The sequence below is a fragment of the Lepeophtheirus salmonis genome, chromosome 6, assembly GCF_016086655.4.
Source record: "Lepeophtheirus salmonis chromosome 6, UVic_Lsal_1.4, whole genome shotgun sequence".
NCBI classification, from domain to species: Eukaryota; Metazoa; Arthropoda; class Copepoda; order Siphonostomatoida; family Caligidae; genus Lepeophtheirus; species Lepeophtheirus salmonis.
The window spans coordinates 34223548-34244203 of NC_052136.2; the positions used below are offsets into that span (position 1 = coordinate 34223548).

A 20656-nucleotide genomic window follows, 5' to 3' on the forward strand; every position below is an offset into this window, starting at 1 on the left:
TACAATTTATATTGTTTAAAATAAAAACTCGAGATATTTTTCAAATTTTTGTATGAATTTTAGTTTGTCTCTTTTTTTAGTCTGAATTTCTGAAATTTGTACAGCGAGCGTACAGAAAAAATTCATTATGCATTAAAACTTAAATAAATTCCAAACAAATTAAAATTGGAAAATAAAACATACATCGTTTGAAAGAGCAGTCTTGAGACATTTCTTTTTACGTCATACATAATTTTTCTAAACAAAGTCAGTTTCGTGATGTCGTCTAAGAAACTTAGAGAACTTCATTTGCTCCACCCGGGAGTTCCAGTTTGTGAGGGGGTTAAAATTGTCAAAGTTAACAGGTACACTTAATGAGGATCAGAAAGTGTTTGAGGCTGTGTCAACAATAAACAGAAGCCTAGGAGTGGTGTCAACACAAAAACGATTGTAGGAGTACGTGTTTTCAGGGGAGACAGTGATGAGGAAAAAACTCAAACTTCCCCCAAGCTCATTAAAAAGTACAACGAGACATGGACCTCAAGAGCTAAGTCTGGTGAAAACACAAGCACTTACCCCCAATCTCATTAAAAAGCACAACGAGACATGGGCCTCAAGGCCTAAGTCTGGTAAAAATACCAGCACTTAACAGCAATAGTAAATTCCACCAGATTAACCATGGCCAAAAAACTGGTGCTGGCATAATTAAGCCAATTTCTGGCCAAAGACATGGAGTCCTCCTTACTCACCAGAGCTGAATTCCCTTAACTTTGAGATTTGGGACGCCATTGAGGCCGATGCCTATGATGCTATCCCTCATATAAATACTATTGAGCTGAAAGACTCTATTAAGGGTGGATATTTTAAATTTTTAGAAACAAAGATGCTAATCTTAATCACGTTTGAGCTCATGAATTTTCGCTTACACAAACTGTATATAGCAATGTTCAATATATATTACCAATATTTTAATGAATTCCTTTTCTATCTTTGTTCCATATTGTATTTTTAGAGCCCAGAATCAGCCTTTATTATTTCCATCGAAAGGACCTATTCGGATAACCAATTGTACATTCTAAAAGTCGGAGTGAATAATCCTAATGGGTCAGCCATTCTAACCGTCAAACAAAAGGCAGTAAGCCATATATATATTTAAGAGGAATTCCATAATAACTTTTCACGTGGAAAGGAATTTGACAACAATTTGGTATGTAGTATTGTTCACAGTAGACTAAATTATAAATGAAATTGATGATCTACAACTCAATCCAACTCTGAATTCTGGTGCCTTAAAGATGAAAAAATTAGCATTTTGTGGAATATTTGACTTGTTTGATACTGTTAACTAAAGTAATGATTTACAAGTATAATACATAATTGAAAAACTATGAGTTAGCTTAACAAAATTTAAGGAAAAAAAAGGGTCAACTACGACCTTAGTTTAATAAGCCAGAGAGTGGAAAGCTTCCAAAATTAGGAGTAATAGTGTTATTGATAAAAATTTTTGCCTCATTTATCCTCGTACATAATTATAGTTTTTTTTTTTTGTATATTTATTATTTTTTCATATAAAAGGGTATGTTCGATATTACTTTTTTTAAGCTACATATATGAATAAAGCTTTGATTTTTATAAGTCATAGCTTTATTTCTACTTTAATTCATGCTCCAATCTACAATTAATAAATGAATTATAAGGTTTATAAAAAATCTAACACCATATACTGAATGACAAAAACATGGTGTACTTTTTTTTCATAATACAAATTATTTTAACCATAACTTTGTTAAGCTAACTGATAGCTTTTAAATGATGTACATATTACTTGCCTATCATTGCTTTTATTAACGATAGATTGCAATCCAATACTAATTTTTTAATCTTTTAGGCCTCAAAACTCAAAGTTGGGTTGATTTACAGATCCATCATTTCCTTTATATCTTGGTCAATAATACTACATACTAAATTTGAGTCAAGTCCGTTACTTTCGGAATATTTCTTATGGAACGGATAATACATAAATAAAAACTTTTATTTACAAATAGGCTAAGAGGGCCCTATTTTGCTTAGTTATATTCAGCATCACAAGTAGACCTATATTTACAACTGAGATTTCTAATAAACTTGATAGGTAAATTCAGTTATTATGCTCCTCAATCATTTTATCATGATTTTTATAATTTATGATTGCAGAAGCAATGTTCCTGGAGACATTGTACGTTATTGGTGTCCTCAGACTCATGCACTGTTTATCAATGGGGAAAAGTCATCAAAGAGGTATCAAAACTTTAAGTGTGGAACAAATTACAGATGGAGTCCTTATCCATTGGAGAATTTTACTTGCGATTGTAATAACAGAATTTATTTATTTTTCATTGTTAATATGGGTTCTTGGTCATTTTTGCCGCTAATAATTTTGGAGTATACATTTTCGCCTCTTGAAGATTTTGCCGCACGACACATTTCCCGCTTTTTTATGTTTTTATATTAGTGGAAGAGATGTAATTTGTGTAAGAGGACGAGTAGAAGGTGGAAGGGAGACATCGGGTACTACGGAATTAAGATAATTGGTAATATCAGCTGCCTGTTATAGGATTTTAGGAGGAGAAGAATGAATAACTGCTACAAAGAAGAGAATCTTCTATATTTAAAATAGTATTACTGCAGGAAAAATGATTTAAATTTTGGTGTAAATTTACATTCACTTATTTTATTATGCTTTTTTAAATCAATTTACACAAAAGATAGGCGTTAATTATTCTTATAAGCCCCCCCACGACTTAATAAAATAATGAAAAGAACAAGAAGAAAGACCACATGCATCAACCGTTTTACCTTTTCTAATCCCTATAGACATTTTTCCTTTACATAGAACCCTTCTTTAATTATGGAAACGAACTTTAGATGTAGTCTTTGTTTTTGAAACTTTTCTTTCTTTTTATCAATGGAGTTTCTTACATTTATTCAAGCACTTCACCTAAGATCCTATCTCTCTATTAATTAAAGTGCAATATTTGGTTTAATTGAAAAAACTTTATAAGAAAAATAAAAAATCCTTAAGATGGTCTCTGAATACAAACCCCGTGTAGCCATTATGCTGTGCCTCTGTGTTTATTTAGTATACAAAGCTCCCCAAATCAACTGTTGATAATGTTACGAAGGCCTTCAAGAAGTCTGATGGGTCGAGAACACCTGGAAGGAAGACTCATGGTCGTTCTGAGAAAAAAACAAAAAAACAAACAAGACTTCCTGAGAGAAAGAAAAATGGAAGGGAAATGTGGCCTCTGAGCTCTAAAACCCTTGGACTACTATGTTTGTGTGTATTGGAGAGAGAGTCCAATAAACTTGTACACAACACTGTTGACTCTCTGCAGTGGCCAACATGGACAAACCGTTTCTCAGCAAGGTCTGTGCCAGCTTCAGGGTTAGGTTGGAGGCTATTATTGGAGATAGAGGGGGGTTGGTCTGATTGATTTCCTTCACTACAGGTTCGTTCAGGTAGATCCAGAACATCTTTAACTACATCCTGAACATTAAGTAAAGAATTTATCTCGGTTATTTATATTTGAAAGTGTGTGGTTAGGCCTTAGCTTTAAGTTAGTTGCCCAACTTTTAATTAAAATCAAGTAGTTACTATGTAGGAGACCCGAAGATACACCATCATCAAAATTGCTTCCACTGGACAAAGCCCAGCATACTTCAAGAAGACAATTATATATCTAAAGATCACAGTCTACGACGTCTTCAACCACTGGAAGTAGGAAAGGGCATATAAGAGAAAAGCAAATAAGTCCGAGAGTGATAAAAAACGAACTTGTACATTCTTTGTTCGGACTGAAACTTTCCTTGAAGTCATTTCCTGAGACTCCAATTAATGTTCTTGCCGAAAAGTGATAAGTAAGCTGCGCAAAGTCACCCAGGCTACCCACATGTGAAAATTGCTGAACAATTAGAAGTCCCATAGTAGCAAATCATTCTACAACGACAGGGAACCCAAAAAGAAAGGCTAATGCCCCTCAAATCTTTAAAATAAAGTTTTCGCCCAGCATCATGACTCTAGGGTTAATTAGGAGCAGCGGCAGTGTCTTGCCCCCTCCATCTTCTTCAAAGCCAAAGGAGAGGATGTAGCCCGACAAGTACTATCAACACCTTTCCGACCAAGGACATTAGATAATAGCTGAGGCTAATTGTGTCAAATTACTGTTTCATCAAGACTCAGGCACTCTTGTAAGGCCTACAAGACACAAAACTTGTTGAAAGAAGAGGAAGTGTCATTTTGACACCCCCATACCTGGCCATCTAACTCCACCTATATGAATCCCATAGATTACTTATTTTAGAGGGAGTTAAAGAGGAAGGGCCTGCCCATTTTAAACAACAGCATCGACTCCTTGAAGGCCTCCATCACCAAGTACTGGAACAAAATCTTCCACGTAGACGTGGGCAAGGCCTGCAAATCCTTTAGGCCTCGTATCGAACGAATGATTGGCGAAAATGGATACCATATTAAATAATTATTTTCTTTTAAATTATTAGAACTTTTAGATTAATTTTCAAACCTATACTTGCTTCCCTTATTGATCAGGATCCCGTTAAATGTAGTCTGGATGTATCTAAAGGATATTGTATGAACCCTACATGTATACACAATGAATTTGTGAATTGCTGAATTTATTTTGGGAAAGAAATGAATTATACATTATCCTTAAATTTTCTGGATTTAAAATGCCCACCCTGAATAGCTGAGATACAAAAGTATAGGTGAAGTTCGAGAACATATAATATAAAATGGCGGCAAATAAGTCATACGGAAAAATCTCCAAGAGGCGAAATTACCAGAAACTGCAATATTACCCACAAAATTATTGGTCAAGGTTAGTATAATTTAATCAATTCTATTAATAAGGGAAAGGATGCTGGATAAAGAACGTTCCGGAAGGAATCCAAAATTTTCGAAATGTTTCACGATTTGTTTTACCTATCAACAGTACATATTCATACATTTGTGATCGAAATTGGAAATTCAAGTCTGATTTGAATCGATCTAGTGCCAATGTTATTTGTAATACGGGTGATAACTTGACCTTCTTGGAGGACATTTCCAGTTGCAGAGACAGTTAAGTAGAGTTAAAATTACCCTTTTCATACATAGCGTAACCTATCATTCAAAAAGAAACAGGCCAAAAAGGCACAAAATCAATTGGCAGTTAGCCATTCCTTCTAATCTATGGAATTTTTATTTAATAATTATTCTCAAAAATTGTTCAAAGCTTAACAAGAGATAATTTGAATTAACAAAATTGACATTCAAAATACCGACAAGAAGAAAATATTGAAAATCGACAGCTGACAACAAAATACAGTGTATATTTTTATTTAATTGGAAAAAATTCAAAGATTATAATTTTTTTTTCCACCAAGGATTTGATAAAATGACTACTTATTTTTTCTTTAAAGAGTTAAAGAGATCTTTAACTTTTTTTTTTCCCAAATCAATAATTTCTTCCTGCTAAAGACAAAAACTCTTTCATTTCGTTCAAAAATGTTTAAAAATAATATATGATTTCATCATTTTTTACCATGCTTTAAGATGTGATAATTTTCTTTTATGGATCTAATATGTGTCCTATACACTATCTCATCGGCATTAAAGTTTTTCCACAATGGCTTTTTTTATAATGTTGCGTGGTTTTTGAACAAAAAGTATAGACCATTCAATGCCATAAAAGACATTAAACTAAAATATAACAATTTTTGAATAAAAAATTTTAAATCTTTTATTATCTAACTATTAAGATTATGCAGTGAAATTATGCTAAAGATAAAGAAACATCTAGGTGCACGGATTTTCAAATTGATATTAAAAAAAAAAACACTCTTGAATAAGAAATTAAGGTAAGCATTTCGAAATATTAATATTTTTCCACAAAAATTGCTAAATATAAGAAAAAATAAAATTGATAGATGAGAGTATACAATTTTAGTACTGCGGTCCGCGAACCTCGATGGTACTCTTTACCTTCATTGTACGGGGCAATTTTGATACTTAGATAATAAAATGTATAAAAAGTATTATTCAAAAGGGATTCTATTTTAGTTTAATGTCTTTTTTGGCATTCAATGGTGTGTTTTATATATACTTTTTGTCCAAAAACTAAGCTAAAACATCAAAAAAGGCATTTTAAAAAAAACTTTAAGGCCGATGAGGCAGGGTAATTAGATCCCTAAAAAATGATTGTCGTGCTTCTCACATCTTAAAGCTTGGGGAAAATGCGGAAAACATAGGTCTAATGTTACATATATTAAACATAAAATTAATGTTCAAAAACCTCTAATTAATGAGTAATTGCTTAAATCCTTTTATTGATCAACCTTGCACAGGTCAAGTGGTGGCACTTTAATTGACTTACTTAAAGCTACTATAATATAACATGTTTAAATACATTTAAATGCTTCTCCAAAATCACATTTCCTTCAAAAACGCAAAACTAACAAAATGCTACTTTGGTCCTTTATCGTGGTAGGGCAGTATAGCCCCCAATTGAGATCGGTGCCTTCATAAAATAATCTCTATTCGTCCTTAAAACTGACCATATAACCTATATACTTTTTCTTATATCTATGTAGCAATGACTTGCCAAATCGACTCTTCACCTCCACTCCCAAAGAATGTTGTGCATCAAATTGAGAGTCATGGTGTCATGTTTAGCTCAGCGACATGTTCTATACCTATGGAATATATAGTAAGTTCCTTTTGGAGTGCTTTAAGTATCAAAATTGAAATGAAGAAATCAGTCGAATCCCTGAGCTTACGTCTAAACGCTTCGGAATCAAATGAAAACATTTATCATGTATCTATGCTTATCAAAATGTCTGTACCAGTAGATGTTTTTAAGGTCAGTATGTTATGGTCATTATAAGCAAGGGTGTTAATTTCGTTAAACTGAACTATTTGAAAAGGATTTGTTAGATAACGGGTTTTTTTTCTCATGACGATGACAAGCAAAAATGAAACGAAACGAAATAAAATGTTGCGTCTACGTTTTATCTCGTATTCGTGTCGTCTTGCATGGGGATGAGGAGATTAATAAAATATAGGCACTTAAATTATTTTGTGGATCCAAAAGTAAGAATTATATGTCCTGATCAAGATAAGAAATAAAACAAAGTTATATTTGTGAACATTATGTATATTAATGAAGCAAAGTTTGTATGACTGACGAACTTATTTCTCTTGTTTAAATGTACGCTTGATATTTAAGTACTGCGTCACTTTGAACTAAGAAATAACAATGTAGCAACAATTTTGTTATAGCTAAAGGTCAGTGCGTCATACTAAAAAGAAAAGAGACTTTCATATCAATATTATTACAGTAAAAGTTTGTCTGTTTGTCGAAGCCAAAACAATACCGAGTAATCCCTAGGAAAATTTGGATAGTCTAAATTGTGTACTTATAAAAAATATTTTATCTTCCTCACGATATAATATATCGACAAGAAGAAATGTAAAGGCACGACTTTAAAATTTGTAAACGAAATTAACACTTCAAAACATATATTTATATTGAGTGTATCCCTTATAAATCTGTTTGAATGACTCAATATCTTTAGATAACTGGTTCAAGCATCAAAATAATTGATTTGGAGAGTAGTAACACGATTGGTATACAGTTTTCTCCAATGTTGGATGCAGGGTCAAAGAATGAAACCAACTTAGTTGAATTAAAATTTAAAATTGACTTGGAATATGGTCACGCATGCGTAGAGGACTTAAAATATGAAATATTTGAAGAGAAAAATGATTCCATGTTTTGGTTCAAGGAAGTGAAGACTGTAGGCTGTCCCTAGAATATTTATTTAGAACAAATCATAATTTATACTTTATTATTTGTAGTTGGGATTAACTAGTTTCGACATGGATTACAACTATCAATCCTCTCTGCGATACGTTTGTAAAAGAGGAATGAAGTACATAACTGAGCCCAAGGGAAACCTTTCCAGTATTTGTCAATGGAATCAGACATGGTCTGATCTTTTTTACTCCATACCAGGATGTGAATGTAAGAATTGATGTGAGAGTTTTCACATTCATCGGATGTGTAAATGATACGATGTGGACTAGGATGGGTTTGGGGTATTTTTTAAAAACAGAGTTCATTGTTTTTTTTTTTTTTTTTAAAAGCCCAATAGGCATACCTTTATCTACAATTCTGACAAAGAAACATTCTAACTGAATATAACCCACTCCTCACACAAAACTGATATGAGTGAATTAAAAAAACAATAATAAGAAAAACAACGATAAAAATCCCAGTTTTTTCTTGTTTTTTTTTCTTCTATACTAGTACCCAAAAGTCCGAATTAACGACCATTGTCGGAAAAATTACCTATAGAATCGAGTTCTTTCTCTATTAGACCTTCCAAATTTGTTGGTATGGGGTTCATATTACATCTGCAATTATAACTTGCACTTTACTGATGATGGCCTTCACCTTAAAAGCCCTGGGTTTATTCGAATCGGTGGCCACTACCCAATCAGTTTCTGACGGTGAGACTATTAGTTTTTCTTTTAATTTTACTTGATACATCCTTACCAAAGGATTCCCCCTATTCCACTCGTAGAAAATATGTGCTCACTTTTCTATTTTCTCGCTACAGAATTGGCAGTTCATATTCTCATCCTCGCTATTCAACTTATTCGTATAGTTTGATGATGAGGTAGCGATTCTGTAGTGGAACGATTTTTGCTTTGATGAAGTAAAAGGAATTTTTAAATGGTTCAGTTAATTGTAGTTTGACTTTGGGTAGAACCAGGTATTTCGCTGCTCATTTTTTTATGTGCGAGTAACTGGTATTATCTATCTTACCAAGATTCTTCAGAAGTACTTCAAAATATATTTATAAGTGGCAATTACAAGAGTTTTTTTTTTTTTTTTCAAAGCTCTTATTCATATTCCTTAATCTTTGAAGAGAGAGAGAGAGAGAGACTATCCTAATATAAAGTAATCATTAGTGTGTCACGTCAGGAAGTGATTAGTCTAAGTTCAGCTTTGGTCTCAAAGTATACACTCCCCCAACTTTCAAAATGGTTCCAACATCCCTGGTGATGAGTGAAAACTCAGGAAACAAACAATTTATAATCATGATCTCTTACTGAATTTTAAAGGCAATTGATGACGTCACAAAACTATGAAGTACATACCCTTTATACATAGTTACTATTTGGATAGAGTGGGTACCCAAACTTTCAGTAGCATGACTAAGTTTCAAAAAACGTGATTTCTATACAATAAAGAAAAAATAAGTCAAAACCCATTTGTGACATTTTAAATACTATATTAAGCTTTATTTTTATTCACTAAGCCCTCCTTCACAAGTAATAACAGTCTCGAAACGCCGTTGAACTGATTGGCAGCACTGGAAGAAGGAGATCGTGTCCATGGTATGCTGTCATGATGGTAGCTTGAAGCGAATTTAAAGTTGGATGAGAGGTGCAGAAGATATTCTTCTCAAAGGCACCAAAGGGCTAGATAAGGGCCACACGGAGACAGGCCAGAAGTCAGCCATTTTGTTGCTGTATAAGTTTTGGTTCTTTTTGGCTGTATGAGACTGTAATTGACTTCTAGATGTTGTAGGAAGACTACATGGAGATGCAAACGGTCTCTGGAGTCTTCTCGGGACTGACACTTGGGCTGAGAAGATTGCATACGCGTTGTCTTTTTAGCTGTTGCTCTGACGTTTTAAATACTTAGAGGCTTGTGACAAAAACAAAACTTGTTTAATTTATTTTAGCGTTCGTTTCGTTACATAATAAAACATCGTAATTATAAATAACAAGGGCAAAATTATCATTAGATGCTAATGCAAGTTTTAGGTCCCCACTCAACAAAAGTACCTATGCACGAAGGGAAAAATTTGAAGTTATTCGTCAATAGTGATAGATATATAATAAATATTGAGTAACATCGGGCACTCTCAAATTGATAGATATCCTGTTACTTTTTTACATTTTACCCGCAAATGATTTATTAGCAGCTTTTGTAGGTAATAAGTTGGTATTTTTACATTGATGTTTCGTATACGAGTCCACTGGTACGACTATTACCTATAACTTATGGAGAAGTGTTGAGATTTGAATATCAACTTCAAACCTTGGCAATTTTCCTTTTCCAAACAAGGAGGCTCTGTGATTTAAAATGTTTGTACAAGGGAAAATACGCAGTATTTTCCTTTGTGGCATTTTCCCTCCTATTAACAAAGAAATATTGGTTTAAATCACAAAACCTCTGTATTTTGAATAAGGAATAGGCGGTATTAAAATTGTATTGTTTGTGGGAGAGAAAATGCATCGAAAAGTTAAGTTTGTAAATACGTTAGCAACTTTTATCCTTTCAAAAATTTAAGTCGTCTTTACATTTTATTTCCAACAAGAAACATTTAAATCACAGAACTCCTTCCTCTTGCAAATAAATTTTCAAGATTTGAAGATTATAATATACAGAGTTCATGTAAATAAATTGTTGTGTACACGTCCGATAGATATGGAAACTCAACTATAAATATTCCCTGAAAGGAAATATTTAATGAATTAAATCTCATTCAAAGATTCTCACTGCCTCAGCCCACAAGTTCCTCCTGCTAAAACAAATTTGGAATTGCTTGATTGGGACAAATACGATATGATAGCTATAGGGGAAACAATTACGTATCGCTGTAAATATGGATGGAAATTTGAAGATGACATTTCCAAAGACACTCTGAATCTGACTTGTAAAGATGATGGAGAGTTCAAACTACCAGATGTTTGGCCTATTTGTGTCATAAGTATTTAATTCCATTGTTATTATTATGACATATAGTAATATTGGGGTTCCGTCACTCGATTAGTCCAAAAAAAAAAAAAAATATTGATTTTTAGAAAAATATTTTTTTTTTACATAAGAAATGGGCTGAAAAATCCTGGTTTCACACATACATCGCTCTTTTTGTTAAAAATTCACATCATTTTCAGTTAGTACCAAGATTCAAAAGACTGCTAACAAATTTCATGATAATAATTTCTTTAGTTTGTGAGTTAACTGTGAGATAGATTTTGTTTTTTCAAAAAAAAATGGATATAAAACAATTTCGGTCTTTAATTTTAAACTACTTCTTGATGTGAAAAAAAATACCGTTCAAGCTAATCAATTACTTGAAAAGTTGTTACGGAGACTCCACTCTATTAAGGGAATAAGAAATAAAAATAATAATTAAATAGAAAAAGCCAATTTTCAGCGAATTTTTTTTTCCTTATTGTGTTCATGACTTTTCATTCCATTTGTTATGTGGCCTGTCAACACAAAAGCAAGCTAGAATTAATTTTCTCAAAATTGAGTCTGGATTATATTTGTATTATTACACAAATATTCGTCAATTTCAATAAGCAAATTGTTTTATTAGCCCTTCAGAGGTGCTGCAAACTGCCCTTCAACTAGCCAATATATGTCTCTTTAATCAATAGAAGTTCTAAATTAAAGATGCAATTATTGGGTATCTTAAATAATCCGACATATTTGAATACAAAGCCTATAACTGACAAAAAAAGATGTCTATTAAATATTGACATAAGTGTATCTATATGAAATAATCAAATTAAATAGGATTTACTCTTTTTTTTTTTTTTGTACAAGATTGTTTTTATGTTAGGTTAGCAGATAAACCTTTTTTTTTATAAAAGAAAATTAGAAAATTTCCCTTCAAGATTTAAATTTTGATAAAAATACATGTTCAGACCGGTTTTGAAAAAATGATTTAAGAACAAACGTGGAAAAAATTCAGTCTTTGACCAAGTCTACAAACTACTATATTGTATATAGATGAAATTTTTTTAATCTTTTCTTTTTTTACTCAAAAAAAACAACAAAAAACAGCTCACTATTGCAAACCTCCACCAAAAAAATCAGATGAAAATGGCTTTGTTGTTATTGAGCACCCTGGTCAATATTTTTATGACGACTTATGTCCAATGATGAATTTTGTTGATATGTGTGGTAATGTAATTCTAGAGCAAGTCAATGAGTCCAAGATCAATTTGGTGGGGGATTTTAATCTACAAGAAAATACTGAGGAACATGGACTCTTTTTAACTTTTCAAAATAGAATAAAAAAGGATAGCATTAGTGTAATTACGGATGAGGTGAGGCATTATAATTAAGCACTCAGTGAGGCAATTGTTGTTTTTAAAAAAATCGGAATTATTTTCCTAAAAAAAAGATTTGAACAAAATTCGAAACTATATTTAAATTTAAACTAAAAAAAGAAAAAAGCCTCACACATTTATCTTAGCTATAGGCTCTGCTCACGATAAACCCAGTCACCTAGGTACTTATTAGTGGTGAATTTTGGTTTGAATTTACTAGATCAACTTGAGACCGTTTTAATTTTTATTTTACCCTCTGTTATTGATCATCCTTTTTATAACCCGGTTAGTGAACAGGTTAAAAAATGAACCACAAAAATAAAAGTTATTTAATTATATGATAAACAATTGAACCTTTACAATAATTACATCTTTTAAATTTTGTATTATTTTTTCAACCATTCTATTCATTCTGCACTCTTAAATATCAGTTAAAAAGCTAAAATACTTGTAATAATATAAAGCATCGAGAAAACATATTTAATTAAAAAAAAAATCTTAACAGCAAGAGTTTGTAGTTTTTAAATCCTTTAAGCAGTAGTACCTGTTAGTTTTTGAAGATGTTGCCTGTTTAATATAAAATAGTAGAAAAAATATAAATATTTTTTAGCTACTGTTGTACGTCTCAGTCTTCCGATTAAAAAAATAAATGAAAAATCCAAGAAATTAAAAGGAAAACAAAAGAATGACGCTCAAGCAAAAATAGTTTATTAAATTCACTAAACCTCAATTACAAATGCCTTAATATGCGAATAAATCATAAACAAGGCAGATAAATAGAGAGTCAAATATAATCATATTTAATGTTTGAGAAACATACTGCCATTTTTTTGGCGATATAACATAGATTCGCTATCTTAACTTCTACCTCATTTATGTCATACACATATTTTACAGAATAAAACATGGAGTGTTGAGACTACAAAAAGCCCCACAATACTTTTAATTCGACCTGATTTTACGTCTTCTGGGATTATTACTGTACAACTTGAGCTCTTAGACAAATACGAGCCTCTTTGTCTACTAGCTTTACAATGCTTTAAGGAATTAAAGAACAATTCCGAGGATGCTCTTCTGATTCCTGAGGTATGTATATCAGCCTAAACAGGTAATTACGGTCCTAGTAAATTCATTCCCATTTTAAAGCAGGGCAATTAAGTGACGTCATCAAGTTTATATTTCTGAACTAGTTGGTAGTTTACGTATAATGCTGCAGAGGGAGGGCTGAGTTAGCAGTTGGTACTGAGGATGACTAAGTGATAGATATGAGACGGATATGAGCTATAGGGCTTATAGATTAGAAATGCCATCACTGACATAGTGAGTATAAATGAAATCCGTGGATATTGTCTGTAACTTTGGGTATAGAAGTCAATGCCGACCACCATTGTTCATCCCCAGCTATTCCCTATAATCCATCCTGAATTCGACTCCAACTTGTCAATCATAGTTCATTTTTCTCGCCTTACAATTCAAATCTACGTTGGCAATAAGTACATTCCTCGAGCCCCTCCCTGCACAGCTCCACACAAAAACCACTAATTTGTTTCGAATCATTAATCATATGACGTCACGAAATATCCCTTGTCAAAATGGAAGTGAAATGTCCAGGGATGAATTTTGCTTGAAATAAATTTACAGGTAATCAAAGAGAGGGAATGCATTTACAAGGACTGTACTTACCTAGCACTCTATATCATGACATGTCCGTTCATTTGAGTGTTATTATTTTCATCGAGTGTTGTCTTAGCCAAATTTATTTAAGGGAGCTTCTTTTCTGCGAGATTGATTTAAGTGACATTATAATTTAATAAATATTAAAAGATGAATGATGTTATTATTAGACGTTATTACTACAAGAATGCGATTGATAATCAATAATAGCATTAGCTTAGCAGGAGAATCTGAAGCTCTTGTCTATTTTTTGTCTCAACTCTGTTAGCCTTTATGGAAGGAAAAACTTACAGAAACTCATTGATTGTGTTGGTGTTCTAACACTTCGATCCATTGGTCTTGGTTTTGTAAGATTTTGAAACAAGGACGTACATTCTCTGTTCATTCTTACTGTTAATGTTATGAAGGTACACCTTTGATTTATTAGCCATATTTGACTAAATGTATTTCTACGAGTTGGTTTTAAACACCCCCCTTTGTAGAAGTGACGTCTAATAATAATTTCATTCATCTTGTCATGTTTATTAAATGAAAATGTCGTTAAATGAACCTCTCTGAAAATAAGCTAGGCCAAATAAATTTGCATATGTATATGAAAAAATTTACAATAATTTATTATGAATTAGTTTCACAGGGCTATAGAAACAACTCTTCGGTATCATTGTTCAAGACTGAAACGATTCAATGAAGTGGAATACAACTACACAATAAATTGCGGAAGCGATAAAATATGGGAACCCTCAGATACAATCCCTTTCTGCAAATGTAAATATATCTTCTCGTGGCTTATTTTTACCAAAGCTATAAAACAAAGTGGCGAAGCGAGCATGCTTGCTTGAGAATATTCCCTTAGCCACGGGAAAACTCCCACGGCCCACGATTAGATATCACTTTTGAAATAAGACTGGTAACATTATTACTCTATAGTCTGTACAATTTGGTCATTCCTTTACGGAATTAACCTTATTAATTCAATTTATAAAAAAGTGAATTCTCAGTGGTTGCATATTTAGTTATAAAAATGAATAGTGATGAAAATCAGATGGATTTTTTTATATCCTCTGTTCTTTGGAGTTAGTAAGTTGAAGAATGTATTTTCTTTTCCTCAGCTGTTATCATTTATATTTAATTCCGAAGGAGTCAACTTTCTTTTCTGGTATTTACAATTACATACAAAAAAGGATTGAACATTTGCGTGCGCTCTTAAAAGACGGAATTTAACATTGAATATTTGTTGCAAGTTATAATGTCCTGGATGGACTCAGAGTAGAATTGAGGATCGACATTGGAGTAATTCTAACAAATGTACTTCTTTATTTCCTTTCATTGTCACAGCTACTTGTAGTTGATCTAATAATGAAATATAATGAGCTCCCAAAGATGCTCCGAGTGACATGGCTGTGTATAGGTCATATTTTAAATAAATAAAATGAACAACTTTCCGATATATATTGATGAAACTTAATCAAATGGCTTTCAAAATGTAAAAAAAAAAAATGACTAATCACCTGAACGCTATTCTAATTTGTGCTAAAGAAAACAATGGTATTTGAATTAGTTTCTAAAAGTTCTTATAAAATGGGTAGATTGTTGCAAGAAATTATGTTCTGGATGGATTAGGAATGATAAAAGTCGTTAAATTATTGGAGAAAATTATTTGATTACTACTAATTTAAATAAAATTATATAACGATGTATTAACAAATTTCTAATACATCTGATTTTTCTAAAGTTAGAGGGATATATCTTTGATAGACAGTCCAGATTAAAGTCTACGTAACTGTTGATTCCATTTGATATCCAAATACAGGCTGCAGCAACAAAAAAAACAATGGTACAAGTTTTATAAATTAGAATAGTTATATTCTTGTTCTATAATGATTCTTCATGAAATTAAAACTTTTGTTTCACACAGTTTTGAAAATCAAATCAGATAGTTGACGCCCCCATTGTCCATAAACTGAATAAGCCGAACTTCAAGAACTATGAATACTCGGTAAATTTTTTGTTTTTTTTGTTTCTCTTTAAATAACCGTTTATTGAGAGCTTTTAGAGTAATAATGATTTTATACAAAAATATGCAATACATATTATTCAACATATCTTTCTTATATGTATGATAATAAGTTGATTAGATAATTAGTTATTGGCAATTTTGCAAAAGTCTTTATAATAATGGGGTTTCATAAATAAATCCGGTTTCAATAACTCAATTTGGACAAAATGCCAGAATTTAAAATCTTTGCATCATATCAAAATTATGGCATTAATTTTGACTCTGTAGCCTATTATATGTGGAAATATTTGCCTTCAAAGAATTGTGCAAATTACACATTATCAAAATGAATTGAAGAAATCCTTTTTTTTTGTATATTAGAAATTCAAGCAATTAAATGATTTTTTTTAAATCGCACCAATAAAAACTCAGGAGCGAATTTTTTTAATTAGTTTATCTATATAAAAATTATGGAGAACCATTATAGAGTAATATTTATAAAACTCTCAGTAACCTAGCGGACAAAAAAGTAGGCAACTAAAATTATACAAAATTTGATCACGTGGTCATTGTTTCGCCATTTGGTTTATAGCTTTTATTCTAACTCGCTGGATATATTGAAATATTTGCAGGGTATTTATGTGAGCCTCCACCGATGCCTAAGAACGACTCTAATCTCACTCCGCATAATTTCACAGAAAAAGATGTTTTCCCTTTAGATTCTTTTTACAATTATTCATGCAAAGATGAACACATATTTATTGATAGCTCAGTGGATACAGTTCAAGCCATTTGTAGGGAAAACAATATATGGGAAATCATTGGTGGATGGAAATACTGTGTTCATCCTAACGGTACAAATAATTACTTACTTTAAATTCTACTTTACAGTATATTGCCCAAAGGACAATTGCTTGACATCAATTAATATTGAAAAAGTTTGCTCCCTTACGTGTTGAGGTCGGTATGAAAAGTTTTCCACCTCAACATAAAGATGACAGAACTTGTATATAAAACTAGTCAAATGTATCTAGTATCTGTTGATAGTTACTCATCAAAGCTTCGCCCATTTTGGAGGCGCAGTTGTTGTGTGACAGTCGATTGAGTGAGTTGATTTATGTGTTTTTGTTAGACAGAATCGAGTGCCCTCTGTTGGTGTTGTTTTGGCGCCAATTAATTACTGTAGATGAAATTTAGTTACACCATTATACGCCCGAAACAAAAATACAGTCCCAAGAGTGGACTGCAATAATTTTAGTCAAATGAAGAGGTAATCAACTTCTTGGACAATTATTTTGCAGAGAACAACGCCAGGAACTATTAGGACAGGTAAAAAAGATGATAGCATCGCTGGAAGAAGTGAGTAGAGTAACAAGGTACAATGTTCAAATATGAAAGAAAAATTCAGAACAAATGGCAAGTATCTTTGTTGAGTAGGAAACTTTTCAGAGTACCCTCGTATATTAATTAAAAACTACAGGATTGGAATCGCAGTGAGTAGCTAGAATGAACATGAAAATTACCAGTTTATTTTTTTGTCCGCTATAGACTTTTCCTCTTTTATCCCCTGATCAGTGTGCTGTTGATTAAATGTGATCTAGCTCTTGTTAAGCTGGTACAATCCCCAATAATTTACAGAATAATCATGTGATAGTTTGTCCGAATGGACAAACTATATATCCTTTTATCAATACAATGACATTTACATATTTATCGGTTGAAAAGATATACTAAGTCTCAATGAATTGATGAACATTATTGATATCCTTAGGTGAATTGACATATAATATTAAATATATTTCGTGATCTATTTATGGAACTTTTATCGATCCAACACATACTTATTATATTATTACGGAAGCAATTTCAATTGTTGTGTGAATAAATACTTAAGACGTATTTCAACTTTATTCTATGAGATCAATCTATTTTACAACATTGCTTTCGAATTATAAACCGTTAATGGAGATTATATTATGGATTCATAATTCGACTCATACACAGGAGTAAGAAAATATAATTGAGAAAAAAAAGAAAAATGACTTTACTTTGTACTATCTAGTGTTCCACGGCACATCGGTACTGGGAAACTGACGCATTCTAAATGGTTGAATATTAAACTGATATTTGAACCTGTTTTTTTTTTGCTCCAATAAGTCATAAAAAATGGTCACCCAATCACGTAATCCCTCAAATTTTGACGCCTCTTGCAGTTCCCACTCTAAACAAAATTGTCCTTTATAAAAAAGCAAAGATTAAGTGAACAACTCTGTAAGCAGGGTTTCTTGGGACCGATCTTTAAGTATTGGTCCTTGGAACTTTTTCCTTAAAACGTCTTTGATTTATTAATCTTAATAAGATATATGAGATATGTATTAAGATGATTGCACATATCTTGAAAAAATATTCATATTTTCATTTTAATACCATAAAATACGATCATATTATATTTTACATAGTTATGTAAAGGATTGTATGATATAAGATATTAGTTAAAAAAAGCAAAACTCTTCATTGACGTCCTGACGGATCGATTTTACCTTCTTCAAGGGAGAACTACCCAAAAAAATTTCTGACTTATAACCTCCAGTAAAGAAGATTTGTTGTTATTTTATTTTTGAGGAAAGAGCATTTAAATATTGAGTAACTGCGTGTGATTGGGCTCATGAAAAATGAAGAGTAAAATTAAAGATTTCTAGTTGAGTTATCGTCTATATTACTAAATCAAAGACTGTCTGTTTCGCCACGCCTTATAACGCTGGAAATGCCGGGTACTACCGATAGTAGGTTCGTAATAAGACAAATAAATGAAGAAAAAAAAGCGCTCTCCTGCTCACATATCAATTTCTGAGTGCATCTATTCAATCGAGTGCTCATTTGGTTCCCAATTTTCGATCTTTTTTTTTCTCAAACCGTGAGTGCTTTAATGTTTGTCTTTTCTTACCCATGGATTGAGATGTTAGAGTTGTATTTTTTTAATTGTTTTTTTTCCCCTACAGGAGTAAACTTGTTTCAATTATTAATTTTTAAATGTTGGACAATATTTTTAGTGAGACATTTTCCTTCGGGCAATATTCCTAGTATTTTATTTAACGCATAATTATTTAATAATACCTAGATATAAATTGTGGTGATGGGCCCAAGTATGAGGGTACTCGAGTATCGAATAATAATGAAATCACAGGTGTTAATGCATCGATAACGTAAGTACATATTCTAATATTAAGAAATTTTGTTTTTAAAAACTAATTGAACCTCTTTAAAATGAAGCTACGTGGGTCAGCCCTACCGAAGGTTGGTATCACCTTCCGGTGAAAATATAGATTCATGGAACATATCCTGTTCTCGGAATAAAACATGGAGTCCAAAGCCGGACTTTAAAGTACTATGGAGTGTATGTAATAATCTTCCTGAACCCTCATCGGAGAGCAATTTAATTTACAAACCTAGGCCAGAGGATCCCCTATATCCATATTTAAATGGCTATTCAAAATATAATATATCAAAATCAACCACTATCCAGGCACCTTCCGTTTTTGAATCAACTACAGCTCTTATAATCACGGGAATGTTCGAAAAAGAGTCTGAATATTCATATGAGCAAGCTTTTTTATTAATGGACGACGAAAAAAAAAAGTCATTTTAAGCATTTCCCTCAATGCAAAAGACAAGACAATACTAATCACTAGTGATATTGATGTAAGTGTGTAGAACAGGGTCTGATGTCAAAATTGGCGCGAAAAAATCATCCCCACCATGTCTTGGACTCCCTATTGATCACTTCTCTAATATATTTTGTGCCCTCAAAGCCCTTTATGCGCCTGTACAAGGTCCTAAAGAGTGCAAATATGAGCTCAGATAGTATCTCAGTAATGTATAATTTGCATTTCTTGTTTACCCAAAATCATGATGACGGCAAATCTTCATTTTTTTTCCATTAAACTCAATTTCTTGTAGCTGATATTTACATTAAACCTGTCTCATTATCACCAGCAACATATTTATATATATCATTAGTAATCATAATGATCCTACGCTTTTGAATAGTATTTTGACAAGATTTCTATTATTTCCTAAGTAAGACATTTATTTCATTATTATGAGTCAAAAGATATTTTTCTTTTAATCCTTAAATACAAAAAACGCATCTTGGGCTATTTCATAAAATGAGAGATGCATTTCAGGGCTGTCGACATGGTATTTAATATAGCCTTCTCGGTGTCGTCAGCTTCTACCTTCGAAATATGACCATTGCACTAATAATGATAAAGACAGATAAATTAAATGCCAGTCCACATTTTTTATGATGAAATCGCTCCTTGTTACAAAAAAGGTTGAGTACTCCTGTTCTACGAGACATATTGGCTTAAATTTCCAGCCAATTTCTTCGCCAGACCCACTAAACTATTCCAAAAAATCAAAATCTCTTTTTATAACTCAGATGCAAGAAATGGAATTTGATTTGGGCGAGTACTTTTTTTACCATGAAGACATATATCTGCAGATTCAATATTCGCCTTTTGAATTTTGTTTCAAAGTCAGCTTTAATAACCAATCATTCAACTATACCTTTCCGGATGACATACACGAGATAGTTATAGCTGAAGCTGAGGCTCCGAAAGGAGACATGACTATACATTTCTTTGGATTTGGACTCATGGGTAATATATTATATCGGTTATGCACAAAATCTTACATATATATAAATATTTTAGACATTCATCCATCAGTACCAGCTGGATCTTTTATATATTTGACGTGTCCTGAAGGTCACTATTTCAAAGATGACCCTTTCGCTACTCCGCAGATAAGAATGAAATGTATAGAAG

General features: G+C 32.1%; 1 protein-coding gene across 1 annotated transcript in view; it reads left to right on the forward strand.

Moving 5' to 3' along the window:
• Positions 1-20407, forward strand: part of LOC139905786 (uncharacterized) — a 35963-nt gene extending 15556 nt beyond the window's left edge. Inside the window, exons 17-31 of the mRNA XM_071889505.1 lie at positions 992-1114; positions 2025-2110; positions 2173-2327; positions 4886-5095; positions 6607-6875; positions 7591-7812; positions 7874-8039; positions 10585-10803; positions 11889-12154; positions 13055-13243; positions 14458-14596; positions 16460-16681; positions 18946-19030; positions 19098-19526; positions 20269-20407. Of these exons, the coding sequence (XP_071745606.1) occupies positions 992-1114; positions 2025-2110; positions 2173-2327; positions 4886-5095; positions 6607-6875; positions 7591-7812; positions 7874-8039; positions 10585-10803; positions 11889-12154; positions 13055-13243; positions 14458-14596; positions 16460-16681; positions 18946-19030; positions 19098-19473 (2727 nt within the window). The 3' untranslated portion in view covers positions 19474-19526; positions 20269-20407. The remainder of the gene's footprint in view (positions 1-991; positions 1115-2024; positions 2111-2172; positions 2328-4885; positions 5096-6606; positions 6876-7590; positions 7813-7873; positions 8040-10584; positions 10804-11888; positions 12155-13054; positions 13244-14457; positions 14597-16459; positions 16682-18945; positions 19031-19097; positions 19527-20268) is intronic.
• Positions 20408-20656: the final 249 nt, after the last annotated feature.